The sequence below is a fragment of the Gambusia affinis genome, linkage group LG22 (assembly GCF_019740435.1).
Source record: "Gambusia affinis linkage group LG22, SWU_Gaff_1.0, whole genome shotgun sequence".
Classification (NCBI taxonomy): Eukaryota; Metazoa; Chordata; class Actinopteri; order Cyprinodontiformes; family Poeciliidae; genus Gambusia; species Gambusia affinis.
Window position 1 is genome coordinate 14,880,443 of NC_057889.1, and position 27,710 is coordinate 14,908,152.

Genomic DNA, 27,710 nt, shown 5'->3' on the forward strand with positions numbered 1-27,710 from the left:
ATGTAACTTTATAGATTTTATAATATTGTCAGATGATAAAATCCGATTTTGTGACGAGAAAAAACAGATATATGTAGATGTTTATGAAATATTGAAGATAGTGTATTTTTAACTGCATGAGTCATTGTAATCCGTATGTGCAGTCTCCCGTCGATTCTGGCTGACTCTGGTATATTCACGGAAATGTTGTTACCATTGTTTCTGTAATAAATAAACAGAATCAACTGTCATATTTTGTCAAAGTTCAACGTACTTTATTGGAATTTTTAACATAGACATACACAAACTAATCCAACAATGTAAAATGGGATGAAAAGATTACACTGTCTTTAGTTTAAAAAAGCAACCATGTAATAAAAAACCCAAACTTTTATGCAATATCAAACAGATTTTCTTCCACCATCGCCCTTTGTTCTGCTGTGCCTCTGCTAAAGAGGCACAGCAGATTCAGCAGAGGCACAGCTGCTGTAGAGGCAGCATCATGCTGCTTCTTTTTAATGAGCCGATCTATTCAAGAGGTTATGAAGTTTTAGTTTTCCTCTATAGCTTTATTTTTGTGTGCATGAAGACCACAACATTTAATGTCAGTCTCATGTGACTACATGCATGTCATTTCACGTTTCTCTCATGGCATAAAGTTTAGAACAGATTTCATAGGCCTTTCATTTTGCCACAAACGATTTTTCCTTTTAATCTATAGCTCTCATTTAGCCAGATAGTCCTGGTAGGTTTGCAATCGGGCAATACTCCTTCAGAACACTGTTGCGAGATTCAAGGCTTGGAATATTGCTCTATATCAAACTCTGCTTTGCATCTTTTCTTCCCTGAAATATCTGCTGGGTTCCGAGATGCTATTTGTTTGCTAATGCTAATGCAATCCCCAGAGTAGTTGTATTTATTTAATACAAAATTAATATTAATGAACTTTGTTACAATATAGGTGGTTTCTGAAGTTTATTCTACTAGATTTTATTTCGGGGTTAAAGAAAATATGAGCTGAATATAAATGATCATCACACTAGTCAGATTTTTATTTCATTGTAGTTTTTTTTTTTCCTTTTGTTTAAAAAAAATCGAAACCGCCCTTTTCTTCCATTTCACGGTTAGTGTTGGTTTGTGAAATAAACTTGCCAAGTTCAAGAAGTAAGGAATTTTAGATTTAATCCGTTTAAATTTCACTTCTTATTACATAAAGGATTGGAAGGAATTATATACGAGGTAGCAGGAAATAGTGACATATTAAAGGTATAAAATGATTAATTCATATATAGTAACATAGAAGAGCGATTAATTGTTCTCTACCACAGATGGTGAGAGGGGTTTAATTTTATGAATAGCTTGCCCGTTATCCTATTTGAAAATTGTTCATCTCCTTGCTAGCTAACATCTGTTTTCTTTCCAGTCCCGTCTCCCTGCACGCACGACTGACGGCCTCTACGTGTGTGTGTAACATCCGGGGCTGGGACAAGGATGAACGCCAATTTCCAAGATGGCGGCGGAGGGAGGAGGGAAGGAGACGAACGAAATTAAAACTCAGTTCACCACACGGGAAGGCGTCTACAAGCTCCTCACTCACTCTGAATACAGCCGCCCGAACCGGGTGCCTTTCAACTCGCAGGGCTCCAACCCCGTCAAGGTCTCTTTCGTCAACGTGAACGACCAGTCCGGCAACGGCGACAGGATCTGTTTCAATGTGGGCCGGGAACTGTACTTTTACATCTACAAAGGCGTGAGAAAGGTAAACAATACCGACAGACCCACCGGTGTCCCCGGGGAGCCCAGCGACCGGGCGCCTTTAACAGGTGTAAGCGCTGTGGGGTGCTGTCAGTGAGGTGCGCAGGTTGTCCAAACAACAAGGCCATGTAGCTGACCCTGCTAAGTTAGAGACTAATTAGCATTCTAAGCTCACATCGTCACAGTTGTTTATGCCTCGATAAGAATCCACTGGATGTTTAATGTGTCTGTGACAAGCTGCGACACGAGATTCCAATTCAACTGGAGGAGACTCGAAAAGCCTCGTCGTGTCATGTGATGTATGCTTATCGTGGTCATTTACATGGTGACATGGTAAACAGAATAAGAAAAAAAAATTGGTCAAGTGGTGTTCACAAGGAGGGACAAACTTTGTGAGCCTTGGAGAAAATCAGCTAAGGGATCCCGATTTAAGCCGTTGGACTGGAAGTGTAGAAAAAGTATTTGTTACCCTCGCTGTAATGATGTTCACATTTAACTCTCAGACTTTGAATGTAATGCATAGTGATCCACTGGTTGCATACAGTCGTTCTTGGCCTTGTTAAACAGGAGTGGTATCTGTGACTATGAAACCGATGAAGTGTTTTGTTTGTGATGCAGCGTCCCGCGCAGGCAGTAAGAGCATTGGTGGGCTGTCTGCTTTTACAACGTGCTAATATGTGCACATGAAAAGTAAAAGTGATCGTCTGGGCTTGCAACCTTCTCTGTTGTATGAATTCAGAAGGGAGTTGACATGAACTCTACAGGCTGACATATAACGTGCCATATTTAGACATGGAGGCTAATCCGCCCGCATGTTTAAACCTTAAAATATGGTATGAAATTGATTAGCATTAATACATTATTAATTGATTAGCATTAAGACATTAATCCGATTAATCGTGATGAACGGATTCGTGAGATAAACACTATCTAATTTAGTAATCGATTATTTGCTAACTGGAGTATACAGGCTCAAAAAAATGGGACAATTGCTGAAAGAACAACTCAGTCAGAGCGGTAATTGTGCCAAAACTGTATAAAAATTATATCCATTTTTCATTTAAGATATATATATATATATATATATAAACATATATATATATATATAAACAATAAAACTTTGTCTGCAAATATGTTTTACCTGGAACTGCTGAAGTGGCTAAGTTTTAGCTCCAGAAAGTTCTAAATAAAAACCCTCTTCATATTAAACACCCTTGTTGCAGCCCTATAATAGATAAAAATGATCAATTGATTGATGTTAATTTTTTTCAGCTATTCATCATTGTTAATCCATAAAAATATTTTTTTTATGCTTGGAAATCTAATAGTTTGTAAGTTGTATATTGAACTCAGAATCATTTCAGGTGTTTATGTTTAGTTATAGTGAAGAAAGATCTGTATACACACACAAACTCAGCAAGCCGCTATTAACAGGTGCCTGTTGGATCCTAAGATCCCTGTTGGATCCTAAGATCCCTGTTGGATCCTAAGATCCCTGTTGGATCCTAAGATCCCTGTTGGATCCTAAGATCCCTGTTGGATCCTAAGATCCCTGTTGGATCCTAAGATCCCTGTTGGATCCTAAGATCCCTGTTGGATCCTAAGATCCCTGTTGGATCCTAAGATCCCTGTTGGATCCTAAGATCCCTGTTGGATCCTAAGATCCCTGTTGGATCCTAAGATCCCTGTTGGATCCTAAGATCCCTGTTGGATCCTAAGATCCCTGTTGGATCCTAAGATCCCTGTTGGATCTTAGGGTCAATGTCAACATCTTCACATGAATTTATTACAACTTCATTTAGTATGGATACAGAAGGCCTGGTTTGAACAACTTCAATATGGCTGCTCAAGAGAGTGATGAGATAATTCGTCAGTTGACTAACCTATGAGATGACTTCTTGAAAGCTAAGCAGTTCTGCAGAGCTTTTTACATTGAATTTCCTTCCTTTGTGTGCCTGAACAAATAGCAGTAGTTTCTTTCTCGAACCAATGTCAGCAAAAACACAAAGGCGGATCCAAAGTGAGGCTGCCGCGAACTTAAAAAGAAAAAGAAAGTCACGCTACCTGTATGTTGCACAATGTGTGGAACAAGACCTTTTAAAATAACAAGTGGGGACACATCCACTGTTGTGTGGAAGCAGTACAAGCAAATTTCTACACAGAGCAAGTAATGTGCGAGTATATTTGTTCCCGTCTTAGGCTGCTGATCTCAGTAAACCCGTAGACAAGAGGATATACAAAGGCACGCAGCCGACATGTCACGACTTCAACCCCCTTACAGCGACAGCAGAGAGCGTCTCCCTGTTGGTAGGCTTCTCAGCCGGTCAGGTGCAGCTCATTGACCCGATCAAGAAGGAAACCAGCAAACTCTTCAATGAGGAGGTAGGCTTACATCAACGTTGTTTGTAAATTAACACCACAAATTTCACCAGTTTACGTACCTAAGTCAACCAGAAAGAAGCTGACCTTTCTATTTCTTCCTCTACTTATAGAGACTCATCGACAAGTCGAGAGTAACATGCTTACGATGGGTTCCTGGTTCAGAGAGCCTGTTCCTGGTGGCTCACTCCAGCGGCAGCATGTACCTGTACAACGTGGAAAACACCTGTGGCACCACCGCCCCTCACTACCAGCTCCTCAGGCAGGGGGACAACTATGCCGTACACACTTGCAAGAGCAAGTCGGCCCGTAACCCCCTGCTTCGCTGGACAGTCGGTGAAGGGGCGCTGAATGAGTTTGCCTTTTCTCCGGACGGCAAGTTTCTGGCTTGTGCGAGCCAGGACGGCTTCCTACGAGTGTTTGGCTTCGACGCTGCAGAGCTCCACGGAACAATGAAAAGCTACTTCGGTGGCTTGCTGTGTGTGTGCTGGAGCCCTGACGGGCGGTATATCGTGGCGGGAGGGGAGGACGACCTGGTGACCGTGTGGTCGTTCTCGGACTGCAGAGTGATCGCGCGGGGCCAGGGTCACAAGTCGTGGGTGAGTGTGGTGGCGTTTGACCACTGCACCACTAGCGTCGAGGATGGTGACCTACCTGCCGAGTTCAGCGGGAGTGATGAAGACTTTCACGAGCAGATTCACATGGGGGCAGGCAGAGAGAGGGCCAACAGCTCCCACTCTAGGCTTTCTAAGAGAAACTCTACGGAAAGTAGGCCGGTCAGCGTGACGTACAGATTTGGCTCAGTGGGGCAGGATACTCAGCTGTGTCTGTGGGACCTTACAGAGGACATCCTTTTCCCTCACCTCCCCTTATCTCGCACAAGAACTCACACTAACGTGATGAGTGCCACAAGCCCTACAGCCACTGGACAGACAGTTACCACCGTATCCATCACCTCCGCCACCAATTCCAGCGGCACCAATACTAAAGACAACGTGAGCAATAGTAGCGCCACTGGCAACCCAGCTAACTCACTTCCCGACACCCTGCCCCGCTCCAACAGCCTCCCCCAGGCCACCAACCCAGCCGGAGGCAGCACCCCCAACAGCCACACAGGGAGCAGCTGTAGCAGTAACAGCAGTAAGGGCAACAGCATCATCGAAAGCTCCTTTATCGCCAACAAGTTCGCAACGCTGTCTCTGCACGACTCGCGAAAGGAGCGCCATGAGAAGGACCACAAGCGAAACCACAGCATGGGTCACATCAGCAGCAAGAGTAGCGACAAGCTCAACCAGCTCAGCTCCTCGCGGACGGCAAAAGCCGAGGCAGCCAAGACTCTAGGCACGACGCTGTGCCCGCGCATGGAGGAGGTTCCCCTGTTGGAGCCGCTGGTGTGCAAGAAGATCGCCCACGAGAGACTCACTGTCTTAATCTTCCTGGAGGACTGTCTGGTTACAGCTTGTCAGGAGGGTTTCATTTGCACATGGGCAAGGCCTGGTAAAGTGGTAAGTTCAAAAGGCTTATTGGCTAATTTCACTTATCAACACTAGACTGAACTATGGTTTAAATAGTTTGCTGCCCATCCAATTAGATGGATTTTTAACTGAACCATAAGAATATTTATGGATTGACTACATTTCTGATCTTTTTGTCAAATTTTAAACTGACTCTTGTTCTTCTTTAACTGTAATTCACAGAAATTAAGAAGTCTTTTAGCCCTCCTCTAAGATATTAATTACTAATTTTTGGAAGTGATGTAATAAAACTGCTATCAGTTTACCCTTTAGAGCTTGATTAGGGACTCATGTTGACTTTAATCTCTCTTGCTGCCTCGATCTTTTCACAAAACAAATGAAGACAATAGTGTTCAATTAATATTTGGTCATAAACAACCAAACAACCATTGACTTACTTACTTCTTTGGTATTTCATTAAGTTCTGCAAAGGCCTAATCACTTAAGTTTGGTTTTCAGAACTAAGAAAACATTTAAAATATTTTATCTATCTAAACTGCCTGTTGTTTTACATCGGAGTAACCCTGTCTATCTTTTTGCAGGGCTTATCTCAAAACAACCCAGCCAACTCTCCCAGTGGAACAGTAGTATAGACACGTTGCCGGTGCTGCCGGCTGATCCATGCAACAGAGATGGGAATGTCCAAGCCCAGTGTGTGGCCCTTCACACACTGTCACACAGCTATTGACCTTCTGTTTCCGTGTCATATTCATCACTACTGCTACCCCAAAGTTGTCCCCCCTCATGTTAAGGAATCTGATGTTGATTGGGGCTCAAGGGATTTTTATTGGTAGTTAAAAAGTGTGTGAATGGATCATTGTTACATCTTTGGTTATATCAAATTGTCTAGTCTGAAGCTAACAAACTCTAATACCCAATCTCTTGTGCCTATAGATGTTCAAAGACTAGACACAGTGACGTGATGATGCCTCAACCCAATCTTTACTTATGGGTTTAGTTTGGTGACTTGTTTGTTTTGATGTACCCCAAAATAAAAGGGAATAAGATCACTTTGAGGAGGCTGCAACATATCCCTGAAACGATTTCTTGTTCTTCCCTTAGAAATATTAAAATCTGAGGTATCACACAGAGTGAATTTTGCACACATTTCCCTTCCTTTCGTACTCGTTCAATAACTCCCCCTCCAGCCCCCCCGTTTTGAATTTGTGACGGCAGAACGCAAGCGCAACTTTTCACATCTCTTTTTGAAGCACTTGGAGGAAGAAAAAAAAAAACAAAAAAACGGCTTATCGTTGTTCTCCGTCTCAACGTTAGATGCTGCAATCAGTTTTTTTTGTATGGAAAACAAATTCTTTGCACTTAATAGTTTATTAGAGGAGAATGGCTTTACTGTTTTTGGAGTGTGTCAGGATTCTGACAAGGTTGAGGTAAAACAAAAAAAAAAGAAAAAAAAAAGAAGCAAACTTTGTATCTATTGAACATTTATTTTATTATTGTTTCAGATTAAACTGTCTTCTGTATTATATGTAAATATTGTACTTCAATGATTTATGGGTGAAATTAACATTAATACTCTAGTTGAAAGATTTCTCATTTCATAAAAAAAAAATAGTGATATTTCTTATACAGAAAGTCTAACTAAGCGGAGTCTTGAATATGCAGGTGAGTTTTTCTTTTCCTGTTGTACATAAAGAGAATTCAGGTGTATTTTTTATTAAGGAAGCGTTTGGTATTAGGAAATTTTTTGAAATCCTCTCGTCTAACAGGTCGTGCCGTACGCTTGCTAGCCTGTTGCCGCAGGTTTTCGTTTTACAACACAGACAGGTAGGAACAGATGCGGCCATCATTGAGCTCAGGTAAACCATAGGAAGACTATTGCTGATACAATCCCCCCTCACCCAGAGGCCTTTGTCCCACCCTGGCAGCATGCTTGTGAATTAAATTCAACAAGACTGACAAACGAGTTCTGCACACCGGGCTGAGACTCCTGTTACACCGAGTTGTTTTGTTTCCGCCATTTGTCCTGAACCGATGCCGAACTCGTGAATAAACTTCTGACACTGTGATGAATTTCTGCTGAAAAAAATGTCCGCATTTCAAGGTGGTGAAGCTGAGGGCGAGGGGGGATTTATCACGCACCCCACATAGGACTGAGGATTTTAACAATGGGAGCCTTTTCCTTTATTTGACGCCTATTAAAACAACTTTGACAGAATACAACGTGTGTGTGTGTGTGTCTTATTTGTCTGAAACGATGGCATTCCTGTAGCTTCAGGAAGAAACCCCAGACATCCCTGCCTCCAGGTCGTTCTCAAGGTGTTTCGAGCCCAGACGGGATGTGCATAGACCACCTGTGAATGTTGAATTGAAAACATGTAAATCTGTTGAAGAAGGGACGAATTATTCTTACGAAATGTCACATGCATTATTAAAAAATCGGAATAGTTGGATCTATGATTCTAGAGAAATTTGGTCATAAAATAATCTAGAATGATTGGTGAAAGTAACAATTAGTCACTTGGTTTGTTGAAATGTTAAAACTCTGAAAAGAACAACTCCATGTGGACAATACAAGGGCAGCTTTAGGTATTGGGACTAAACAGCATTGCTTTAAAGTGGGTGTTCCATTAAATCCAGAAAGTGCCATTTTAAAGCACAAAGGTAACTGTTGCATTTATTTCTAAAACTGCTGTATATATGGAACATGAATTTGACTTCGTAATTTGACGCCTTGAAATTGTGCCTTTGTCTCTTTAAGAACTTGTATCATTTCTGACACTCTTCATCGCAACGTTACTCCTCAACGCTACATACTTATATATATATATATATATATATATATATATATATATATAAATAATGATGATTATCATTTATCATGACTCTACAGTTGCTTGCAATTTACACAAGGTGGAGCCAGATACCAGTTCACTTACTGCTTGGTCAGCTGACATCTGTATGTCTGCAGTCATATTTTTGAGATTTTATTGCATCAGGTGCTACCAATAAAGGGAGGGTATATATATATATATATATATATATATATATATATATATATATATATATATATATATATCTGTATGGATAGATAAATTTAGATATAGATATATATATCTTGCCCAGAAAGATAAATAGTTTTCAAAATTTTTCCCAATTTGTATAAGTTTAGACTTCTAAAAAGGCTCTTTTTGTTCCACGTTGTTTATGTTTTCTTTTTCTAAATCTCCCTCTAAATAAATAATTGTGGTTGTCTTATTTTCTGTTTAGAATTAGGAATAAAAATCTTACAATGGATGAACATGAGTAGGCTATAGATGTTGTTGAACGTGGCGGAAGCCGGAGCACCCAGAGTGAACCCACACCTACACGGGGAGACATTTCCCACCGTGCAGTCCTGGCTTTTTAATATTAAAATGTCCAACTAACAACAGCAGTAGTTCTTTTTCCAATTACCGCCAATCACCCAACCCATACGTGGCCCCACCTCCCTTTCAAAACTATGGTAACATAGACCTGGCGTAGAAGTGACGGCATTAAAACCTTTTTGAAATGGCTCCACAGTGAAATCGTTTTCATGTGGCCCTCTTCTTGCTCAGAGATATTGTTCTGCTCAGCTGACTCTTCAGCTGCTTGAGTTTCTGATTCCTGACGTGTTGTTTGAATCACATCTTCGTTTAATGTAACCGTTGTCTGTGGAGGGGATGTTTTCTGTTTTTCCATTAGACCACTCTCCACTTCTGTGGATTCCTTACCTGTTACGTCTTCTGAAACTTTGCAAGGTTTTGTCTCTATTTTCTTGAAAACTGTCTGGGGGATCTCTGGTATTATTTCTGAATTAGCTTTTGGTGCCTTCGTGGTTTGGATCAAGTTTTGATCTGATTCTATTGGGTTTACAATGGTTTCCAGTTTAGCTTTCATTGCCTTCTTTCTCTTTTTCTTACATTTAGATTTAGTCAATGGTCTTTTCTCATCTTGCACATCCCCATTTTGTTGTATTTCAGGGACCATTCCGTCTTTAGTCGCCTGCTGTAATTTACCAATCATTGTTTCATTTCTATGAATCTCATTTATGATGGTGGCTGTCTGATCCCTGTCTATTTCCGGTATTGAAACTTCTTGTTCAATGTTTTCTACAGAATGTTTTTCATTATTGGGCGTTTCCAATTCAGAAGCAGCTTCCATTGCTGCCTTTCTCTTGTTCTTATGCTTAGATTTCTTTGATGACCTTATCTTCACTTCTTCATCCCCATTTTGTTGCGTTTCGGAGATCATTACGTCTTCAGAGATTTGCTGGGTGCTGGAAATAATTTTTTCAACCATAGGAATGTGATTTTTGATGGTAGCTGTCTGATCCCCAACTGTTTCTGGTATAGAAACTTGTTCTTGTTCACTGTTTTCTCCAAATCCTTTATCATTGTTGAGGTTTTCCAATTCAGAGGAAGCTTTCATTGCATTCTTTCTCCTGATCTGACGTTTAGATGTTTTTGATGACTTTCTCTCATCTTGTTGGTCCCCATTTAGTTGTCTTTCAGAGACCATTTCTTCTCCAGTGATCTGCTGTACTTAAGCAATCACTGCTTCTTTTGTATTCTTTTGTTTTTGATGGTGGCTGTCTGATCCCCAACTATTTCCGGTACTGAAACTTCTTGTTCAATGTTTTTTCCAGAAATGTTTTTGTTAATGAGGATCTCCAGCTCAGAGGCAGCTTTAAATACTCTCTCCTGTTCTTACCTGTAGATTTGTTCAACAGCTTGGTCTGCTGATCCTGATGCCTGTTCAGTTGTGTTTCAGAGGGCTGGTTTTTGAGCAATAAAAAGGGCTTAGTTTGTGTCAAAATCCTTTGATAAACTGGTTTGAATTGACATCTGGTTTCCAGCACATTCATCTTAGTTTGCGTTGAAATTGTTCGACATAGTGGTTTTAATTGATAGCTGGTTTCCTGTACATCCATCTCCGTTTGTATTGAAGCAGATCGATAATTGTCTGTTTTCTGCGTTGGGCTGTCTTGCGAATCTGTCTGAATTTCAACAGAAACCATTGAATTTTTGCTTTGTCTTCTTTCTGAGAGCAGTTTCCTCATCAGATCTTTCTGCTGTTTAAGTTTAGCATTTAGTTTCTGAGTTATATCAAACATCTTATCGAGCTGTTTCATAAAGTATTTCTGTACTTCGATATATCCTAATTCAGACACGTACACTTTGCTTGACTTGTCTGTTCAGAAGAGTGGGGCAAATTCTGAATTTCAGTTAAACACTCTCCTTGAACATTTTCCACTGTTTGATTATCAGGGACCTCAGTTAAATTCTCTGTTAGGATGTTGTCCTTGGGCTTACCCGCTGATGGACATTTCTCCCCTTTTTGATCCAGTGTCTCCAGCGGTTTGAAGATGGATTCCTTTTCGGTGACTAGCTGTGTTGTAGAAATCCCAGGGTTCTCGGAATAACTCTCCTTTTTCAAGGAAGCTGCCTCGTCACGTTCTTGTGCCAGCATTGAAACATTTTGGGTTTCAATATTCTCAGCAAAAACACTTACATCTATGCGAGGTTCTGAGTTGGGGAGCAGTTTCCAAAATGTCTTCTTTCCACTGCTAGGCAAAGCTGCCTGATAACTTTCTTTTTCTGGCAGAGGACCTTCATTGATGTCGCTGTTTTCAGTAAAAAACGCAAGATCTGACTCTGACTCTGGGAAAGATTTCCATAACAGTGGCGCCTTCTTGATGCGCTTTGTCTTTGATGTTTGTTTTTCCCCTTTTTGATCCACTTTCTTCTGGGATTTAGAGATGTATTTCTTTCGGTGACTAGTTGTGATGTAGAAATCACAGCTTCCTCTTTGCAAATCTCCTTCTTTAAGGAATCTTCCTGATCACCTTCTTCTTCAGGCAGAGAAGTGTCCTGCTTCTTAACATTTTCAGTGCCAGATTTGGAGGACTGTTCCTTCTCTGGTGTCTCCTGCAGTACGGAGATCGAATCCTGTTTGGTAACAATTGAAGTGTCTTCTGTTCCAGTACTTTCAGCTGAATCCCTTAGATGAGCGGGGGCATGTTTCTCCAACCAGATTTTAAATGGTATCTTTTTCTTCTTGTTCCGCCTCATCATTGGTGGCTGTTCCTTAGACTTAGAGGAACAGGGCTGTTCCTTCTCTGCTACATCGACTGTCTCCTGCACTCCAGCGGTGGATTCTTCTTCACTGACCAATGAATTGTTTTGCTTTTCCATATTTCCTGCAGAAATTTCTTGGTCAATAGGGACGAGTTCCTCCAACGAGGTTTTAAATGGTGCCTGGTTCTTCTCATTGGACTCATTCTCAGCTGGCTGTCTGTTCCCTTTTTGATCCACTGTCTCCACTGCTTTGGCGATCGATTCATTTTCAATCACCAGTGAAGCGTCCTGCTGTCCAATATTTTCAGCAGAAGCCTTAAGCTCTTGCTGCGCCAACCAGACTGCCAATGACACCTTCTTCTTCTTGCGCTTGGGTGGCATAGGTGGCTGTAATTCCCTTCCAACAATGTTGTGGGACGCAACCTCTTCGATTCTAGGCTGGTTGGACTGCATTGTAACCTTTGCTTGTTTCAGGTTCTAAGATAAGTCACTTCTCTGGAAACTCAGTAAGGATTTCACAATAAGTTTGATGTCAATCTCCAAAAGAAATGTACACCAAACAAAGTTGAAAATCGTACTGTGAACTGCTAAATAAATTCTTAAGAGAAATGTATCAACAACGGCTGCTAAAGGGTTGTGATGAAAGGAGGTCGATGTGACGAGCTTATATACTCAGGCAGTTTCATTTGATATTCAGAGCGGATTTGTCTGATGGATTTTTTTTTATTAACACGACGGATACGTGCGCAACCTGACTGCAGAAAGCCTTAGTGGGCTTTTAAACTGTCACTGGTTGCTATAGTTTTTTTCCCCCTTGGTTGCCATAGTTACCCAACTTGTTGTTTTGACGATGTTGTCCGCGTAGCTAGCATAGGCTACTGTAACTGTTTAAAACTGAGTGCTAAAATAAGTTACGGTACCAAATTGACATTAGAGAAACAGGATACTGTAAATCAGTGGTCCCCAATCTTTTTATTAAGCGGACCGGTCAAGACTTGGCAATTTTATTGCGGCAGGGGGTGGGGGGTGATATGTGGAAATGTTTATTACTATAGCTATGTAAAGCTCAAATTATATATGTTTATTATATGTGGTTATGTTTATTCAGTTAAAAATGTTAACTACGAAAAAACATAACTCACCTCCAAATCATAGTGCAGCAAATAGAGCAGGTTCTCCCGCCATCTTTTATCAAACGCCTTTTCTTTTTGTTACGTCTTTTATCTCTTAAAATGAGTCCACAAACTATACGTCGTCCTCCGTGTTTGATTATTCTAAATTCACGTATGGTATGTTGGGGGTTTTACTGGATTTTCTTCTGGAATCGGGATGTTCGTGAGTGGACTCGGTTCTTGTGTGGTGTGTTGCTCCTGCCGTGTAGCTGGACACAAGAACCGATCGAACCTGTTGGACTTTTGTCGGCTCTGTGGTCACAGAGGTTTGGAAAATCGGCCGACAATCCTTAAATCCTACGGTGTGAACCAGTCCTAAAACTCACAAGCTCTACTCCTCTTATCTCTGGTCGCTATGGTAACGTTTACATAACTCTTCAAAATAAGATACAGATGCGTCACAAAAACGAACATTTTACTTTCGTGAAAATTGTAACTCACGATAAGGACTAATGAGAGCCGTGAGCTTGTTTCTCTGCAACGAGATGTTCCCATTCGGGAATGATGAGACATTGACACTCGACGTGTTGCTTATCCACAGGGTGCTTGGTCTCTAAGTGGCGAAGCAGTTTGAAGCTTCATTGGCTCATTAGCGAGCAGAGCGGGCTTGGAATGAGGAAATCACCTACCGGGATAAATCTATTCTCCTGTCTCTTCTATGGGCCTTTTCCCCTTTACAAAGAAACTTTCCAAAGACATCTGATCTGTTTCTTACTCATTTTGCTTCTCGTGGGCTCAGTGTTGGCGCAAGACGTAACCTACAGAATCCGGTTAAAGGATTTTCAAAATAAAAGATCCTCCAGACTCAAATAATACATAAAACGGAAACATTTAATTATTTCTTGCGCGACCCGGTACCACTTGGTCCACGGACCGTGGCGGGGGGTTGGGAACCACTGCTATAAATGGCTAAGAGTTGTATGGTGGTTAGAATTTTCCTGCTTTAAACAGAAATAGAATATCAACGTAAAACTAAAACCCAAGCTAACAATTTAGGAAATCTAAACTGTGGGGTTCATTTTTCCTCATGTTTCAATGTCTTTAGTTGAAATGAGAATGTTAGTTGCACTGTGGAAAAGAGTGGGCTTTGCTATTTGTTTTGCTGCTAACGACGGTCCACCAATGAACAGATGTTCAAAATTAGCAAGGCTGCCATAACACAACAATGCATTTAGCATTCCGATGTATTTGTAATTGCTCTTCATAAAAGGTGCTCCCCATTTTAACAGCTTAAACACTAACAGAGCATGGTCACAAATAGATATTTCAAAGTGTTAAAGATGCATACCAACAACTTTCAATATTTTGTTTGGGTGGCAGCCATATACTGCTGCTAAACTGGGAGTTGCTCAGTGAGGTCCAGCTTTCCCAGTCAGAATTGTTATTTTTATTTTTTTTACAATAAGAACACACCATTCTTTTACCAATCACCTCTGATCAACCCCGCTTGTATGTGTTCAAGAATAAAGATGAGAATTTTAATTTGTGACATATCCATTATTTTCTAGTCATATTTTAATCTTAATGTTTATTGGGAACCATCTGGCTGTACGCTGTCTGCCCTCTCCTTTGGTGTCAAGTCGATTTAGGAAAATTCTGCATGATTTGTACATCGGAAGGGAGACACCTGCAGATCCCTCTGTTACTGTGCAGAAGAAGATGCTCTTAAACTGGCCTTGAAGAAAAAAAAAATCCTTTCAGTTAGAGTGCATCCGTAATGTAATTATGTTGTATTTCAATAAAAGCTCGTTGCAGACATTTAATTAAAATCTCTGGAAACTATGTTACTTTCCATGAAGGTGAGCAATGCAATTGTGTTCGATTGTAAGAGCGACACCCTGGCCTTAGGTGTAATGCATCAGTAACACAATTTAGAAACACTCACTAGTCTCAGGGGATACTTTACTATTTAAGTGCATTAAATTCAGGACTTTCGGTGCAAGCAGCATTTTAAATACAGTGACCTAATAGAATATTTTTGCAGAGTGGTTTTAGAAAGCCACTCCACAGGGGTAGACCTTTAAAAACAACATAGTGCACTGCATCATGTCTCGCTTTACATGTGTTTTTAGTTTTAATCATAAGCAGAAAAAATCTGATTAGGTGATCAGATTTTCTTCTGAAACATCATCTTTCAGAAGATGTTCTAAGCTTCTCACTGCATGTTCGTCACACTGTCGTTACACAGATCTAAGCCAGTCTCACTTCCCTAGAGAGTTCTGGGTCTGGCACCTGTTAACCTTCAAGGGGCACTTGTGCGGTAAAAATGAAGTCAGAAGCTGCTTTTTTTTTTTTTTTTTTTTTTTTTTTTTTGCTGAGACATGTCCTCCCAGCAAGTGATATTTTTTATTATTATTATTTTTTTGCTCAATAGATGGCAGCATTGCTCAGAGAAGACTCCAGCACTTGATCGAACTGGAAAAATGACCGTCTCCCTACATTATCTTATCGTCTCCATTTCTTCCTTTCCCTTCATTCTGCATTCTCACAGCTTCAGCTCTGTTTTGTATTCCAAACGAATAATAATAATAATAATAATAATAATAATAATAATAATAATAATAATAATAATAATAATAATAATAATAAACACCACTCCTCCATAATTCATTAGTCACTTTTTGAAGAAGCAGGAGCTCTTGTCCCTCTAAATATGGCAACTGTGATTAGCAGGCCGGATTGACTCAGTCATCCTGTCAGGGAGCTGCTAAACGGCTCTGACTGACTGCCTGAGCTCCTCTATGGACTGCTCTCATCCGTGCCAAGCAGGTATCAATCAGAAGGGCTGATCCCTTAAATAAACAAACAGAATCGAATGGAGTTTGGGGGGTTTTTTGGGATTTTTTTATTTTCCTGCCCAGTTCTCCTGTCAGACACTTTTAACTGGCTATATACAAACCAGGTCACTTTTTCTCAGGGGAATTTATGAAGCAGCTGAGCCAAACTTCCCAGTCCTAGTCGGAAAAGTATCTTATTACCAGGCATTTAAAAAAAAAAAAGATATTGGAACCCTTCATTTGCAACTGATCCAGAATGCTGCTGCTCGCGTTCTCACTAAAACCAGGAAGATGGAGCACGTAATGCCAGTTTTAAAGTCCCTCCACTGGCTCCCAGTAGCTCAAAGAATAGACTTTAAAATACTGTTGCTAGTTTATAAATCACTGAATGGTTTAGCACCACAATACATTAAAGATCTGCTGCTGTTGTATCAACCTTCCAGACCTCTCAGGTCTTCTGGTTCTGGTTCTGCTCTGCATCGCCAGAACCAGAACCAAATGAGGAGAAGTGGCATTTAGCATCTATGCAGCACAAATCTGGAACAAACTTCCAGAAAACTGTAAAACAGCTGAAACACTGACTTCCTTTAGATCTCGACTAAAAAACCACCTGGTTAGAATTGTATTCGAAACTTAATCAATTACAAATTTAACGATGGCACTTGGCTTAATGCAATGTTTTGATTGTTGATTCTAGGTTGCATGACTTTGTGTTTGTTATGATGTAAAGCACTTTGAAATGCCTTGCTGCTGAAATGTGCTATACAAATAAAATTTGATTCGATCGACTGATTGATAGTAACGGTATAGTTTCGTTTCCCTGTGTAAACAATGATTTTTTTTTTCTAAAATAAACATCTGAAGTTAAATGAATGCATAGATTCCTTTTGAATTACAATTATTCAACATCAATATAACGCTCATCCTCACGAGCAGCTCGTGAAATCCTCTGGCCAGAACTGTGCTTGTCCAGGGAAACGGGCCCGGCCTCATTGCGACTTTGATCAGATGAGTTCAGTGTCCTCGGCTGCTCAGATTGTTAAAATGGCCTCCGTTTGTTTATGTAACATGTGTGCACTAAGGCTCATAAACAATGAATGAATTGTAAAAAGCAGCTGTTTATGTGTTGGGATGAGAGTGAGGTAACCTTTGAAGTAAAGATGATGCGACTGAGTTAGCAAAATGTCGTTGCTAATTGGAGTAATAAATGTGAAATATTGCATTGTTACACAATTATCTGAGATGTGCAGGGATTTTAGGAGCTACCCACAAAAGGAGAAATTTAGCGGCTTAATGCTCAACATCTATAAGTTGAGTGCTGCCGTGCCGCCTGTAGTTCTTTAAAATGAGGCTATTAGTGGGTTGTAATGGTGTACATGCTTTCTGCTTTTACTTTACTGTAGGCGAGAACAAATAGGTCTGTGGCTATCTCTGCAGGGCATTCAGTGGAAGCAGCGCGTTGTAATTTCTAAAGGCTCCCACATTAGCTCACCATCGGTCATCACATGAAGAGCAAAATGCCACATCCTCCATTCTTATTTCTATTCTGAGACAGCCATCTTCCCTTGAGGTGCAGGCCCAGTTATTGAGTCTCTCCGCCATGAGAGCAGCTGCACAATGTGCCAGTCACATGACCCGAGCACCGCAGCGTCGTGTTAGGAATTAAAGTTCACGCGCAGGAAATTAACTGGGGCTTTTCGGAGATCCCTCGGTGTGCAGGAATCCTTTGTCAGGCCTCATCATTGTTGAGGTTTTAAACAGATGTTCAACTGAGCAGCGGTGTTGGATTAAGCGTGTAGCATCAAGTTTAGGCGATGCTGAAAATGGGACCACCAGCAGAACTGTCTTATGACCTGGCTACGCGAATAACCAGCTTCAATTAAATACTTTAGGATTTTAAAATAGCAGGCAGGATGGAGAGATACATGTTGCTGAGTTGAGGAGGAGGGGAAAAAAAATAATCAATTCAGCCTAGAGGCCAGCAAGCTCTGGTCTCAGTGGAAACCGTCAATACAGACGCACTTAAAATGGAAATGCATCTTCAATAACAACAAAAGGGACAAGATAGCAGCGCGAGTGCCAGCGGACCTCTCTGGTTGTGCCTGTGCTTATCGGGGAAAAGAAAAATAAAATCTCTGCAGAGACGCAGTGGCCCAAACTTCCGTGTTCCCTCCTTAGGAATCAAGACAGTGATGCATTGCAACAAAACGAAACAATGCCCTGCAGGCTGCAGTTCTCGGCAGCAGCTCCCAGGATGGGCTTTTTCTGTCAAAGTTTACTGGACTGGGGAAATAAAAACAGAAGCTCCCATTTCTGTGTATGCCTTAAGCAGAAATAGACATTTCTGTTTAAGGCAGAAATTTTCTCAAACAGAAATGTTTAAGCATGTAAATAGGGTATGTTCGAAGTGGTATTCTCAGTAAGACTCCAGAAGCCTCTAAATGGAGCAAGGTGTCTAACTTGGCATGTCTGATCTCAGTAAATGTACCTGCTATAAATACCTTCAAATTAATCATGTGTGCACAGCAGGATTGTGAACACCAGAGGATTACCAGCTTTATGAGTACCCTGATGAGACAGGGCTTCAGTTCCTAATTACATTTCTATTTAAAGATGGGCTACATTTTGCTTTGCGTGATAAAATGTATTCCGATCTTTTAAAAGGATAGGTCAGAGTTCCTGGAATAAAGTTCCATTAAAGGGTTATTATTAGGTTGTATATAAAGTATACGACTGTTGATATGGCAAACACCCAGGGTGGCATGCCTTGCAGGAAATTTGTAAGCTGTGGGGTCAAATTTTTAAATATTAAATTGGAATAGGTACATTGTCTAGCGCAAAGTCTAGGCAGAGTTGGAATGCTGCAGTAGATGGCAACTTGCTACAACCGTCCCAAAGGTTGTTGTCAGATTTCCAGCTTCACATTTGCCACTTAAATACATGAACTTTTTTAAAAAAAAAAAACATTTAATCTAGATTAGAGTCAATTATCTTTAAATTGAGACAAGTCAAACCAAAACTGGATTGGTTTATACATTAGTTTTGTTTAGCTGATATACTGTTTTCAATGTTTTTTTTTTGTTGCCATAAGGACCACTTCAGATACAATATAGACTGGTCAAACCAGGTTAGTCCAACAACAATAGAAAAGTTAAAGTATTTAAGAGTTTTATGATTACAATTTGCTTTTATGAAAGGTCTCTTTTGGCTTACTTACTTTTGCAGCCTATTGAACCAATAACTTGTGCAAATCTACTTTACCCTAACAATAGCATTGAGTGTTTGTAGTTCTTAATGACTTTTAAGAAAACTTTGTTGGCCTCGTAAGAGGAAAGGGTGTGTTTTAAACATAAAACCGTTGATGGAAGGGCTAGCACTGCTTTGCATCTTTGTTTTATGTAAATCCAAATTCTCCCAACAGCTAAAGATACAAGAGGGTGAGACGGCAGAGAGCGAAACGATTTTAGGACTTGTCTTAAAACACTAGTATACGGAATATATAAAGGTTTTCTGGAATAAATGTTTAATACAAAAATAAAGAGATGTAACAAGGAGTTTAAGTTAACTACTGATACTTTTTACTGCAATATCAGGCACTGAAACTCATGTTCAAAGCTTCATACATAAGAAGCACTTTCTGCATTGATTTCCCAGAAACAAGACAGCGTTTGCAAAAACCACTGTTGCTTTTGTGGTTTGAGTTGTTGTGGCCACTTTGGCTTTTGCTCCTCAAGACCAACTAATCGCAATTTATGAAAAAAAGAGGCCAACCAAGTCATCTAACACAAGTAAAATATTATTTTTTCATGACCTTTGAACAAAAGCTCACAATATAAGAATTTTTACTCTAGCCGATATTCTTTAGCACAACATGGGTATCAACAACAGAGCCCAGATGTTCATGAAGAGAAGCCAAAAATTCAACATTCGTCTTTATTTGGAACAATCCAAGAAAACAGTCCAATAAAACAGGCAATATGGAGAGAATAGTCCATAAAGATTTACTTTTTTATATATAGGATGCAAAAGAGAAAAGAATACATAATCGTAGCAATTAAGGTCACTGTAATCGAACATAACTCTTGCAGAGTTCATGATCCCTGATGTCTCCCCAGCCTCCATTTTTCACATGCGGGGCCACTCCTCCGGCGCCGTTAGCCGGCAGTCTCTTTGTGATCAGGAGGTTTTTGGGGAACAGCTGGTTCCCACTGCTCTGGAGGATGTTTTCGATCTTTGTCTTCTGGCTGATGGGCATGCAGGAGGCCTTCTTGTGGTGCATGCCGCAGTCCCCGGCGTGAAAGATCCTGGGCGCCTCGCTCACCATGACCTTCCAGTAGGAGGGCAAGCAGGCCACAGTTAGGTGCTGCAGGGACCAGTCCCAGTTGTAGTCGTCGTAAGTGCAGAACGTGTCGGTGCATTGGATGAGCTTGTGGTACGTCTCTCTGCTCAGAGCCATTCCCATGTTGTGCTCCGTCGACTTCCAGGCCTTCACCTCCACCTTGTTCGCTTTGCTGGAGTAGCCGATGTGGCTGTAGCTCCCGAGGGACAGGATGTCGCAATCGGTGCACTGCTCCCTTCTGAGAGCTTTCATCAGCTTTAAAAGGTGGATAAAGTCTGGCGACAGATAGTGGTCTTCCTCTATGAGCAGAACCAGTCCTTGGTGGTCTTTGAGAGCTCTCACTCTGTCCCAGACGAAGTGCAGCTTCCACCACCAGTGGTGCTTGGTCTGGGAGAACTTTGCCTCGCGGTAGTGGCCGAAGGAGTCTGGGTACTCTGCATTGATGCATCCGAGTTTTAAGGCGTCTTTTTTGGGAATATCTCTTGGGCAGTCCCTGGGGTCATTCCCCGGGAATTCTTGGGGGTAGAGCTGAATGCTGAAGGGGAAGAAAATCTGAAGGACTTGACAGAAGTCAACGGAGGCCACCACTTTGTTTATCTCTGGAGACCAGTAGTCATGGCTGAATATCAGCAATATGCTCTCCACTCCCCTGGCCTTTCGCAGGCTATCCACCAACAGCTTCAGGTAGTCGGGTCGGTTGTGGACCTGAACTACCACGACCAGATCATCTTTCTGCCGAGTCTTGTACTTCTCTTCGTTTCTTATTGTCTGGTCAAAATTCAGCTGGAAGACGATACCGCGATAGACGAGAGTGGCGTTGTCCACCTCTGGCTTGTTAATTTTGGCTTTATCCTTTGCATTGTCCAGGTGCGTGCCGTTTACTTGGATAACGGGTGGTGGGACAGGTGCACGACTAACTGCAGGAGTGGCTTGCAACTGGATGTGATTGTTGAGGCTGCCACTGCTGCTGCTGCTGCTGCTGCTGAGGCTGCTGCTCCTTTTCACAGCCTCAAATTCCTTGGGGAACTCCTTGGAGAATTGAAGAGTTATGTTCTTTTTTTGCCTTCCGCTGCTCCAAAAAGCTAGGCCACAGATAACAACCACCAGAGTCAGTATCACCACCTTCCTCTTGTAGATTCGGAATCTCATGATAGAGAATCTGCCTCTTACAAAAAGATAAGAAATTCTGTACAAAAAAAAGTAGAAACACAACCAAAATATAGTGGTGTGTTTTTCCACAGGTGAAAAAAAAAAGAGGCTCAGTGAGGCTAATTGTTGGCAAAAAAAGCTCTAAATGTAAACATTAATTCTTCTTGGAATGTCATAATAGAAAATAGGGGGAAAAAAACCCCAACAAAATTTAAATGCGACATTGGTTGTGCAGTGACATTAAATGTTTTGCACAACACGACAATTTACGTACAAAAAATATACAAAAGTATGATTGTGGACTAGAAAATACTAAACAAAATTCTACCATAAATAAGTAACTAACACAGAAACTGTTGCATAAAAAGTAAATTTATATTTGTGTTACAAAGTGAACAACCCTCATTGTTATTTTTTCATTGGAAAGTATATTTAACGTTTTGGGATTTTAGGATGGCAATTTAAAGCAAGTTCGTTGGATTAATGTTCATTTGAAGACTTTTATTTTAAAGCTTATACACCCCAAGGGGTTTGTAGTGCATGCTCTGGTGCTTCATTTCTCATTTCTAATGAACTCATCTTCAGGGTTTGTCGAGGTTTACATAAATGAATCACAATGTACACACTGACGATTGTGAATTACAAAGTCGAAGCGCCCTACCTGTAATACTTTTTAAAATATGGTCTATTATAGAGGTTACATTATAAAAGACAATATAACTACATCATAAATAATAGAGCAAACAGAAGCTGCTCTTGACAGTACTAATTCATAATTTAGTTTTTTTTTTCAAAGCCTGCAAGTCATTTTTAAACCAACTTTCTGACACATTGAGGTTTTTGGATCCAGTGAACCATAAAACAAAAAGTGTTCTGCATGTTTTTGATGTGTCTGGATTTGTAAAAGCATGTTGTTCAGCGTTTGAAACATCCCAAGTCTAAAGGGATGTAATATGGTGCACGCCACAGTGACTATAAATCAAATAAAACTGCCACTCATGCAGTCCATAACACCGGAATCTCATGCAGAATTTCAAGCCATGTGTGCTTTAATTTAATACAGCAGATAAACTATCCTTATACTAAATGTTTACTTTAAAAATAAATAATGACCTAATTCCATCTAAAAACAAAAACCTGCTTCATGTCAAAGTCTATATTTAAAACTAGTTTATTCATTTATGGTCACAGAATGGATTAATTTTAGACAAGAGCTGGTCCAGTCATGAGCTGCATTATTATTGCAATGTTCTGACACATCCTCAACATCCCGGGAATTACCCAAGGATGCAGAAAAGACCCACAGTAAGAACTGAGGAAAGTTTGTCCAGGCTCATTTTTATCCTCTCCCCATCAATTTGCATTATTCAACTGAGATCGTGTGCACAGAAGGAATGTAATAGGATGAGATCAATTAATCATATTTTGCAAGAGCAAAATATGATCATAACCCATTAGTTGACTTGCTGTAACAGCAATTATTTAATTTCAGGGAAACAGGCTTCATGTCTGCAAACGTATTCCTCCATCCTAGTTTCAATGATAGACCAACTTTACTTGGATTATTATTGAATAAAACTCAAAGCTTTCTGCATTATGGTCTATCCTTAATTACATTATTGATATTGATTGGCCGTTTCTGCTCAGACCTGCAGAACAAACCTTCATATTTTATTGATTACTAAATGAATGATCTGTCAGCTCTCCATATCCTGCTCTGTCTGCCTGGAGCATACGATTCAGAAGAAAACCCTTAAAGGTACGGGTCACAACCGTGGAAAACTTAATAATTTGTCAACTATTAATTGAAAAATTCTTCCAATTGTCAATTAATTGTATATGTTCTTATTTGGAGACCTGGAGCTTAAAGAGCATCATTTACTCTCGTATTTATTTTTACAAATAGTTAAATTGCTTTTTTTCCTCCACCTCCGTCTACTAAATTTTTTAATGTGTCAAGTTTTCTCCCACGGCTTGAATCCTGTCAGTGTCTGTTAATTAGCAGCGGCTTGTCAGTGGCAAACCGAGTCAGCAGCAGCTCTGTTCGATCCTACCATTATTTATAGGCAGAGCTAACTCCGCTAGCTGGCAGTAAATTCTCCCAGAGCCACTCCAGACAACAGAAGCCGCAGGTCTAGCTTGGCTCCGTTATGACAGCTAGCATCCAGAAATGCTACTTCAATGCTAGCAACGGCTCCAGCTAGCAACTTCCAAGGCAGCCAGAGCCAAGACAAGAGCTCGTCGTCAACAACAACAGCAGCAGCGGCGGCGACGGCAGTGTAACAAACCGAGCACAAATAACAATGTTGCCCGCACTCACCGGAAAAACTGGACTGGTGCGGTCCTTTCACTGGGAGACATTAGAACGGCGGCTTCCCGTTCTCCTCCATACCTTCCAGCGAACTGCATGGAAACACAAATGACGGCTAGCTGTTCGAAAATAAAAAAATAAAAATCACAAATACAGAACCGCCGCCTCCCACTGTCCCACAATGCACTAGTCCGGGGGGAAGGGGTTGGTGGTGGTGTGGGGTGGACGAAGAGGAAGGAATCGAGTGGGGGTGTATTCCAACCGTTTTTATCCTATACGGTTATAGTATAAATATCTTCCTCTGACTGCTGCAGCTTCACTTAGCTCCTCTTTTCTTAGAATATAATTTTAAACATCGTAAAAATATGGCCACCGAGTAAAAAAACGACTATAATTACACTCCAGCGCATCAAAGAATTGTTGAGGTGTTGTGAAAATTTTCCCTGTTTAACTTTCAAACTTAATTCCGAGTGACAGCTGAGCTCACACAATTGTGAGATCTAAAGAGGCCTTCAGAATGAAGCTTAATGCTCCGTAAGGCATTTATATATATCTCGAAAGAATGTAAAATCAGCACTTCCACTGCACAGAAAATAGTCAAAAATGGCCTAAGCCCAGGTCTGGCCATACAAGCAAGTTTACCCTGAAAGCGGACCGCTAGATGCTAAAAGAGGTCTCCATAAACTCCTTAAATGTCCTGACATACAACAGCCTCTTGTGAATGTTAACGTGAAAGCATATTCCTGTCCAATCAGAAAGAGGTTGTGCAAATTTAATTAACATTTGAAATGTGTAAGCTTTGCTGTTTTATGGTCTGGCCAGGCTTTGGCTGCAGGAGATGGCCAGCTCACTATGGAATATGAACTTGGTCATTGGCCAACCAACATTTTATGTCAGCGTTTACCCTGTGTAAGCGCTGCTCATTAGCTGGATATAAAAACAAGCTATTGAAAACTCACTCAGGGAGTAGCTGAGTGATGTCTGTGATCGTGCCCTGGGCACACAGACAGACTATTCTGCTCTTCTTTGTTGACAAAAGTAGAAAACTGTCTTGTGCTTGGATAGGAAAAATATCTTTGTACAAACATATAGATATACATTTGAAAAAGGAAGATTCTTTTCTTCAAATTGCCTGCTATGGATTCCCAAACTAAAGCTAAAGTAGCCCAATTTTTGAAGTCACACAAAATACTAAAGCATCATCTGCACACAATAACTCACGTGCATCAGCTGAAAAATTCCCCTATACATCCTGCCCAAATCTGCCACAAATAGTCCAGACCTTTGAGTGATAATGTCATATTCAATCAATTAGAATTCTATAAAATTCAGTAAATCAATTCACGAAGTTAAACACAATATGCAGATTTATTACTCTCAATTATTTATTCAAGCCATTATTTCTATTAATTATAATAACGTTCTGCTGACAGCTGATAAAAATATGGAAATTGAGATTAGAATATAAAATATTTAAGACAGAAATGCCGGATATTGGAAGAAGATGTTTATTACCTGCTTAAAGGTCGCTACTTTCAAGAAGTACTTTTAATCTGACAAAGAGCCTACTGAAATTTATTGAATTTGGCTGTATGCTCTCACATATACCAAAGTAATAAAGAACTTTCTATATTGAACTAAAAAACTGTTCTTATCAATTCTTAATGGAAAAAATACTTTTTAATTTGTTCGTTTTTTTTTCTTAGAAATCAATAAATTAGACATCAATTTCAGTCTACATAACTAAGTTATGGATGAAACTTTTACCTCTAAAGTTTTGTTTTTCTTACCAATAGGTGGAGCTAAACAACAATTAGACAACCGGAAATACAGCGACTGAAACTGTCTTTGGCGCATGCGCGTTCCTGGTTCTTCCTTTCCGACACTCGAGCGAGAAGAGACAAGATGGGCCATCAGCAGCTCTACTGGAGTCACCCGAGAAAATTCGGTCAGGGATCCCGCTCCTGGTCAGTGACCGTGTTGTCGATTTGATTATGAACTAAAGAGTTAATTTTGCTTATATTTGTGGCTTAGTTAGGATTTTTTCTATGTTAAAATTGCATTCAGTTCCGTACCGCATGGGCGCTAAGTCTGAGCCAATATGGCGCTCGAGGTTGTAGCTTCCTACCAAGTTAGCACCCCAGCCACACGTTAAACGGTTTCCCCACCTGTTTACAATTTCAAGGATTCAAAACTGCAATCACAGTTATAGTGTAGTACCTCAGTTGCTCGTCAGCTGCTAATTAAATGCTTCGGATGGACTGCATCGTTATTTGTATTGACAATAGCAAGGATGCTCTGCTAAAGGATTACTAAATGCTAGCCGGCTACTAGCAATTTTCTACCGTATTGACGCATGCTAAAGAAAATCTCTTAACAAATCAAGATCAGTGAGTTAATTAACTCTTATTTCGTTTCAGCCGAGTGTGTTCAAACAGACATGGCCTGATCCGTAAATATGGACTCAATATGTGCCGTCAGTGCTTCAGGCAGTACGCAAAAGACATCGGCTTCGTAAAGGTGAGTAACATCTTCTCGCTACCAAACTTAGGATCGCGAATAAATGTGGCTTTTTGAGAGAATCTACTGACCTGTAAATATATAACGCAAACAATTATAGTTTTTTGTACAATAAATGAAAAAAAAAATACAGTTGTTGATAGAAATAAAGACACAGGCTGCTGTTCAGTACTTTACTTGGCCAGTGATGCTGACAATGATGCTGTCAACCATCTCACAATCACTTTTTTTCTCCTTTCTTTCAGCTGGATTAGATGTGCTGTGCTGACATCCACTGGCTAAGGACAGCTGGCTAAAATGGAAGAAATTCAACACTTCTAATAAATGCTTTTTTTTTGTTCCACCACATTGAGCTGTGTGGTTATTTGGTGACTAAAAATGTGCTTCTTAGAAAATATTCAAACATGGGTTTAAAAATTTAAAGCTGAAAGTTATTGTCCCTTTTATATCCAGCTGAAGATGAAGGAGTTAAGATTCATGCATCCGGGCATGAATACAGATATGATAAATACTAATATATAATTTTGTTTAATTCAAGAGTGCATCAAAATGCATCCAGTTTAGACTGAAATTATTGATCCCTTACCCAGGGAATTTGCCCCCCTTGAGATCTGGCCAATTGAATGGTGCATCTCTAGTGTAGACTTAAATTTGTATTTTTACAGTTGCATGAAAAAAAATATATAGTGTTGGTTCCTTGAGCTTAGAAATGTAGTTCCGATGAACTTTAAAATTTTTCTAAATGTTCCCATGGACTGGGTTAATGTTTACCTATGTAACAAAAATCATCAAGGGCTTTGAGATGTACTGATCTAACACTTCTAAATTATGTTAAATTTATTAAATGCAATACCTGCCGTATAAGTGGATGCACAACTGTATATATCATTAGAGGTGTTTTGGGGGGGAAAAAAAACTCAGGTGTGAACAACCAAGAGACCTCTGCACTGAATCTTATGGTTATTCCACCAAATATTGATTTCTGAACTCTTCCTGAGTTAAAACGTTAGTATTGCTGATTCTTAACGAATGTGACCATGTTTCTTTGCATTAGTTGAGGTCTGAAAGCTCTGCATCTTTTTTGTTATTTTGACCATTTCTCATTTTCTGCAAATATATACAAAATATTTGCTTGGAATTTCAGAGACATGTCAGTAGTTTATAAAAAAAAAAGAACGTTAATTTTACTCAAATGTACACCTATAAAAAGTAAAATCAGAGAAATTGATCATTTTAAATGGTCTCAATTTTTTCCAGAGACGTGTTTATATGTATGTGTGTGTGTGTGTTTGTATATATATATATATATTATCATGAGGTAACCAGTTTGCAGCAAGAGCCTGATTTAACATTTCTTTAAATAACCCTTTAAAAAGTCATGTGGTGCTAATCAACCCATCTGTACTTCTAATCGAACAAAACTGCAGACTAATTTTGGAGCCAGCATGTATTTACATTCAAGGACAGGGTACATACTGGGATTTTGTTCTGCTTCAAAGCTAATGCTTGCTGATAAGTCCCCTATAGGGAGGGCTAATTGGCCAGTAACTCATGACTTCATTTTCCAAATCTGAATAAGCTTCCTGTCATCTGTAGTCAGGTGGGTGGGCTTTTAAGAGTGTCCAAAAATAATCTTGGGTAGGATATAATAAAAATATTTAGCCTCTGTCTCCATTTCCGAATAGAAGGTGAAACACTAGAGGGCAGCAACACTGCATGTTGACTTAGGAAGATATTTATGACATACTCCTATTTG

General features: G+C 40.1%; 3 protein-coding genes across 3 annotated transcripts; 2 read left to right on the forward strand and 1 right to left on the reverse strand.

Annotated features, from left to right (window-relative positions):
- Nucleotides 1-1,385: 1,385 nt before the first annotated feature.
- Nucleotides 1,386-7,113, forward strand: wdr20b (WD repeat domain 20b). Its single transcript, XM_044106916.1, has 4 exons — nt 1,386-1,738; nt 3,934-4,116; nt 4,227-5,618; nt 6,170-7,113. The coding sequence occupies exons 1-4, from the start codon at nt 1,490-1,492 to the stop codon at nt 6,218-6,220; spliced, it is 1,875 nt and encodes a 624-aa protein (XP_043962851.1). The 5' UTR covers nt 1,386-1,489; the 3' UTR covers nt 6,221-7,113.
- Nucleotides 7,114-19,554: 12,441 nt separating this feature from the next.
- On the reverse strand, nt 19,555-21,295 carry mgat2 (alpha-1,6-mannosyl-glycoprotein 2-beta-N-acetylglucosaminyltransferase). Its single transcript, XM_044106917.1, has one exon. It carries the CDS (start codon nt 21,121-21,123, stop codon nt 19,696-19,698), a length of 1,428 nt encoding a protein of 475 aa, XP_043962852.1. The 5' UTR covers nt 21,124-21,295; the 3' UTR covers nt 19,555-19,695.
- A 3,956-nt stretch (nt 21,296-25,251) lies between these two features.
- rps29 (ribosomal protein S29) lies at nt 25,252-26,302 on the forward strand. Its single transcript, XM_044106918.1, has 3 exons — nt 25,252-25,401; nt 25,855-25,954; nt 26,200-26,302. Exons 1-3 carry the CDS (start codon nt 25,340-25,342, stop codon nt 26,206-26,208), a joined length of 171 nt encoding a protein of 56 aa, XP_043962853.1. The 5' UTR covers nt 25,252-25,339; the 3' UTR covers nt 26,209-26,302.
- Nucleotides 26,303-27,710: the final 1,408 nt, after the last annotated feature.

Bases quoted from the DNA above. Each gene is read 5' to 3' on its own strand.
- wdr20b (XM_044106916.1), top strand. From the start codon at position 1,490: ATGGCGGCGGAGGGAGGAGGGAAGGAGACGAACGAAATTAAAACTCAG. The intron at 1,739-3,933 runs GTAAACAATACC...TTCCCGTCTTAG, and splicing joins TCTACAAAGGCGTGAGAAAG to GCTGCTGATCTCAGTAAACC. The intron at 4,117-4,226 runs GTAGGCTTACAT...CTCTACTTATAG, and splicing joins GCAAACTCTTCAATGAGGAG to AGACTCATCGACAAGTCGAG.
- mgat2 (XM_044106917.1), bottom strand. From the start codon at position 21,123: ATGAGATTCCGAATCTACAAGAGGAAGGTGGTGATACTGACTCTGGTG.
- rps29 (XM_044106918.1), top strand. From the start codon at position 25,340: ATGGGCCATCAGCAGCTCTACTGGAGTCACCCGAGAAAATTCGGTCAG. The intron at 25,402-25,854 runs GTCAGTGACCGT...ATTTCGTTTCAG, and splicing joins GGTCAGGGATCCCGCTCCTG to CCGAGTGTGTTCAAACAGAC.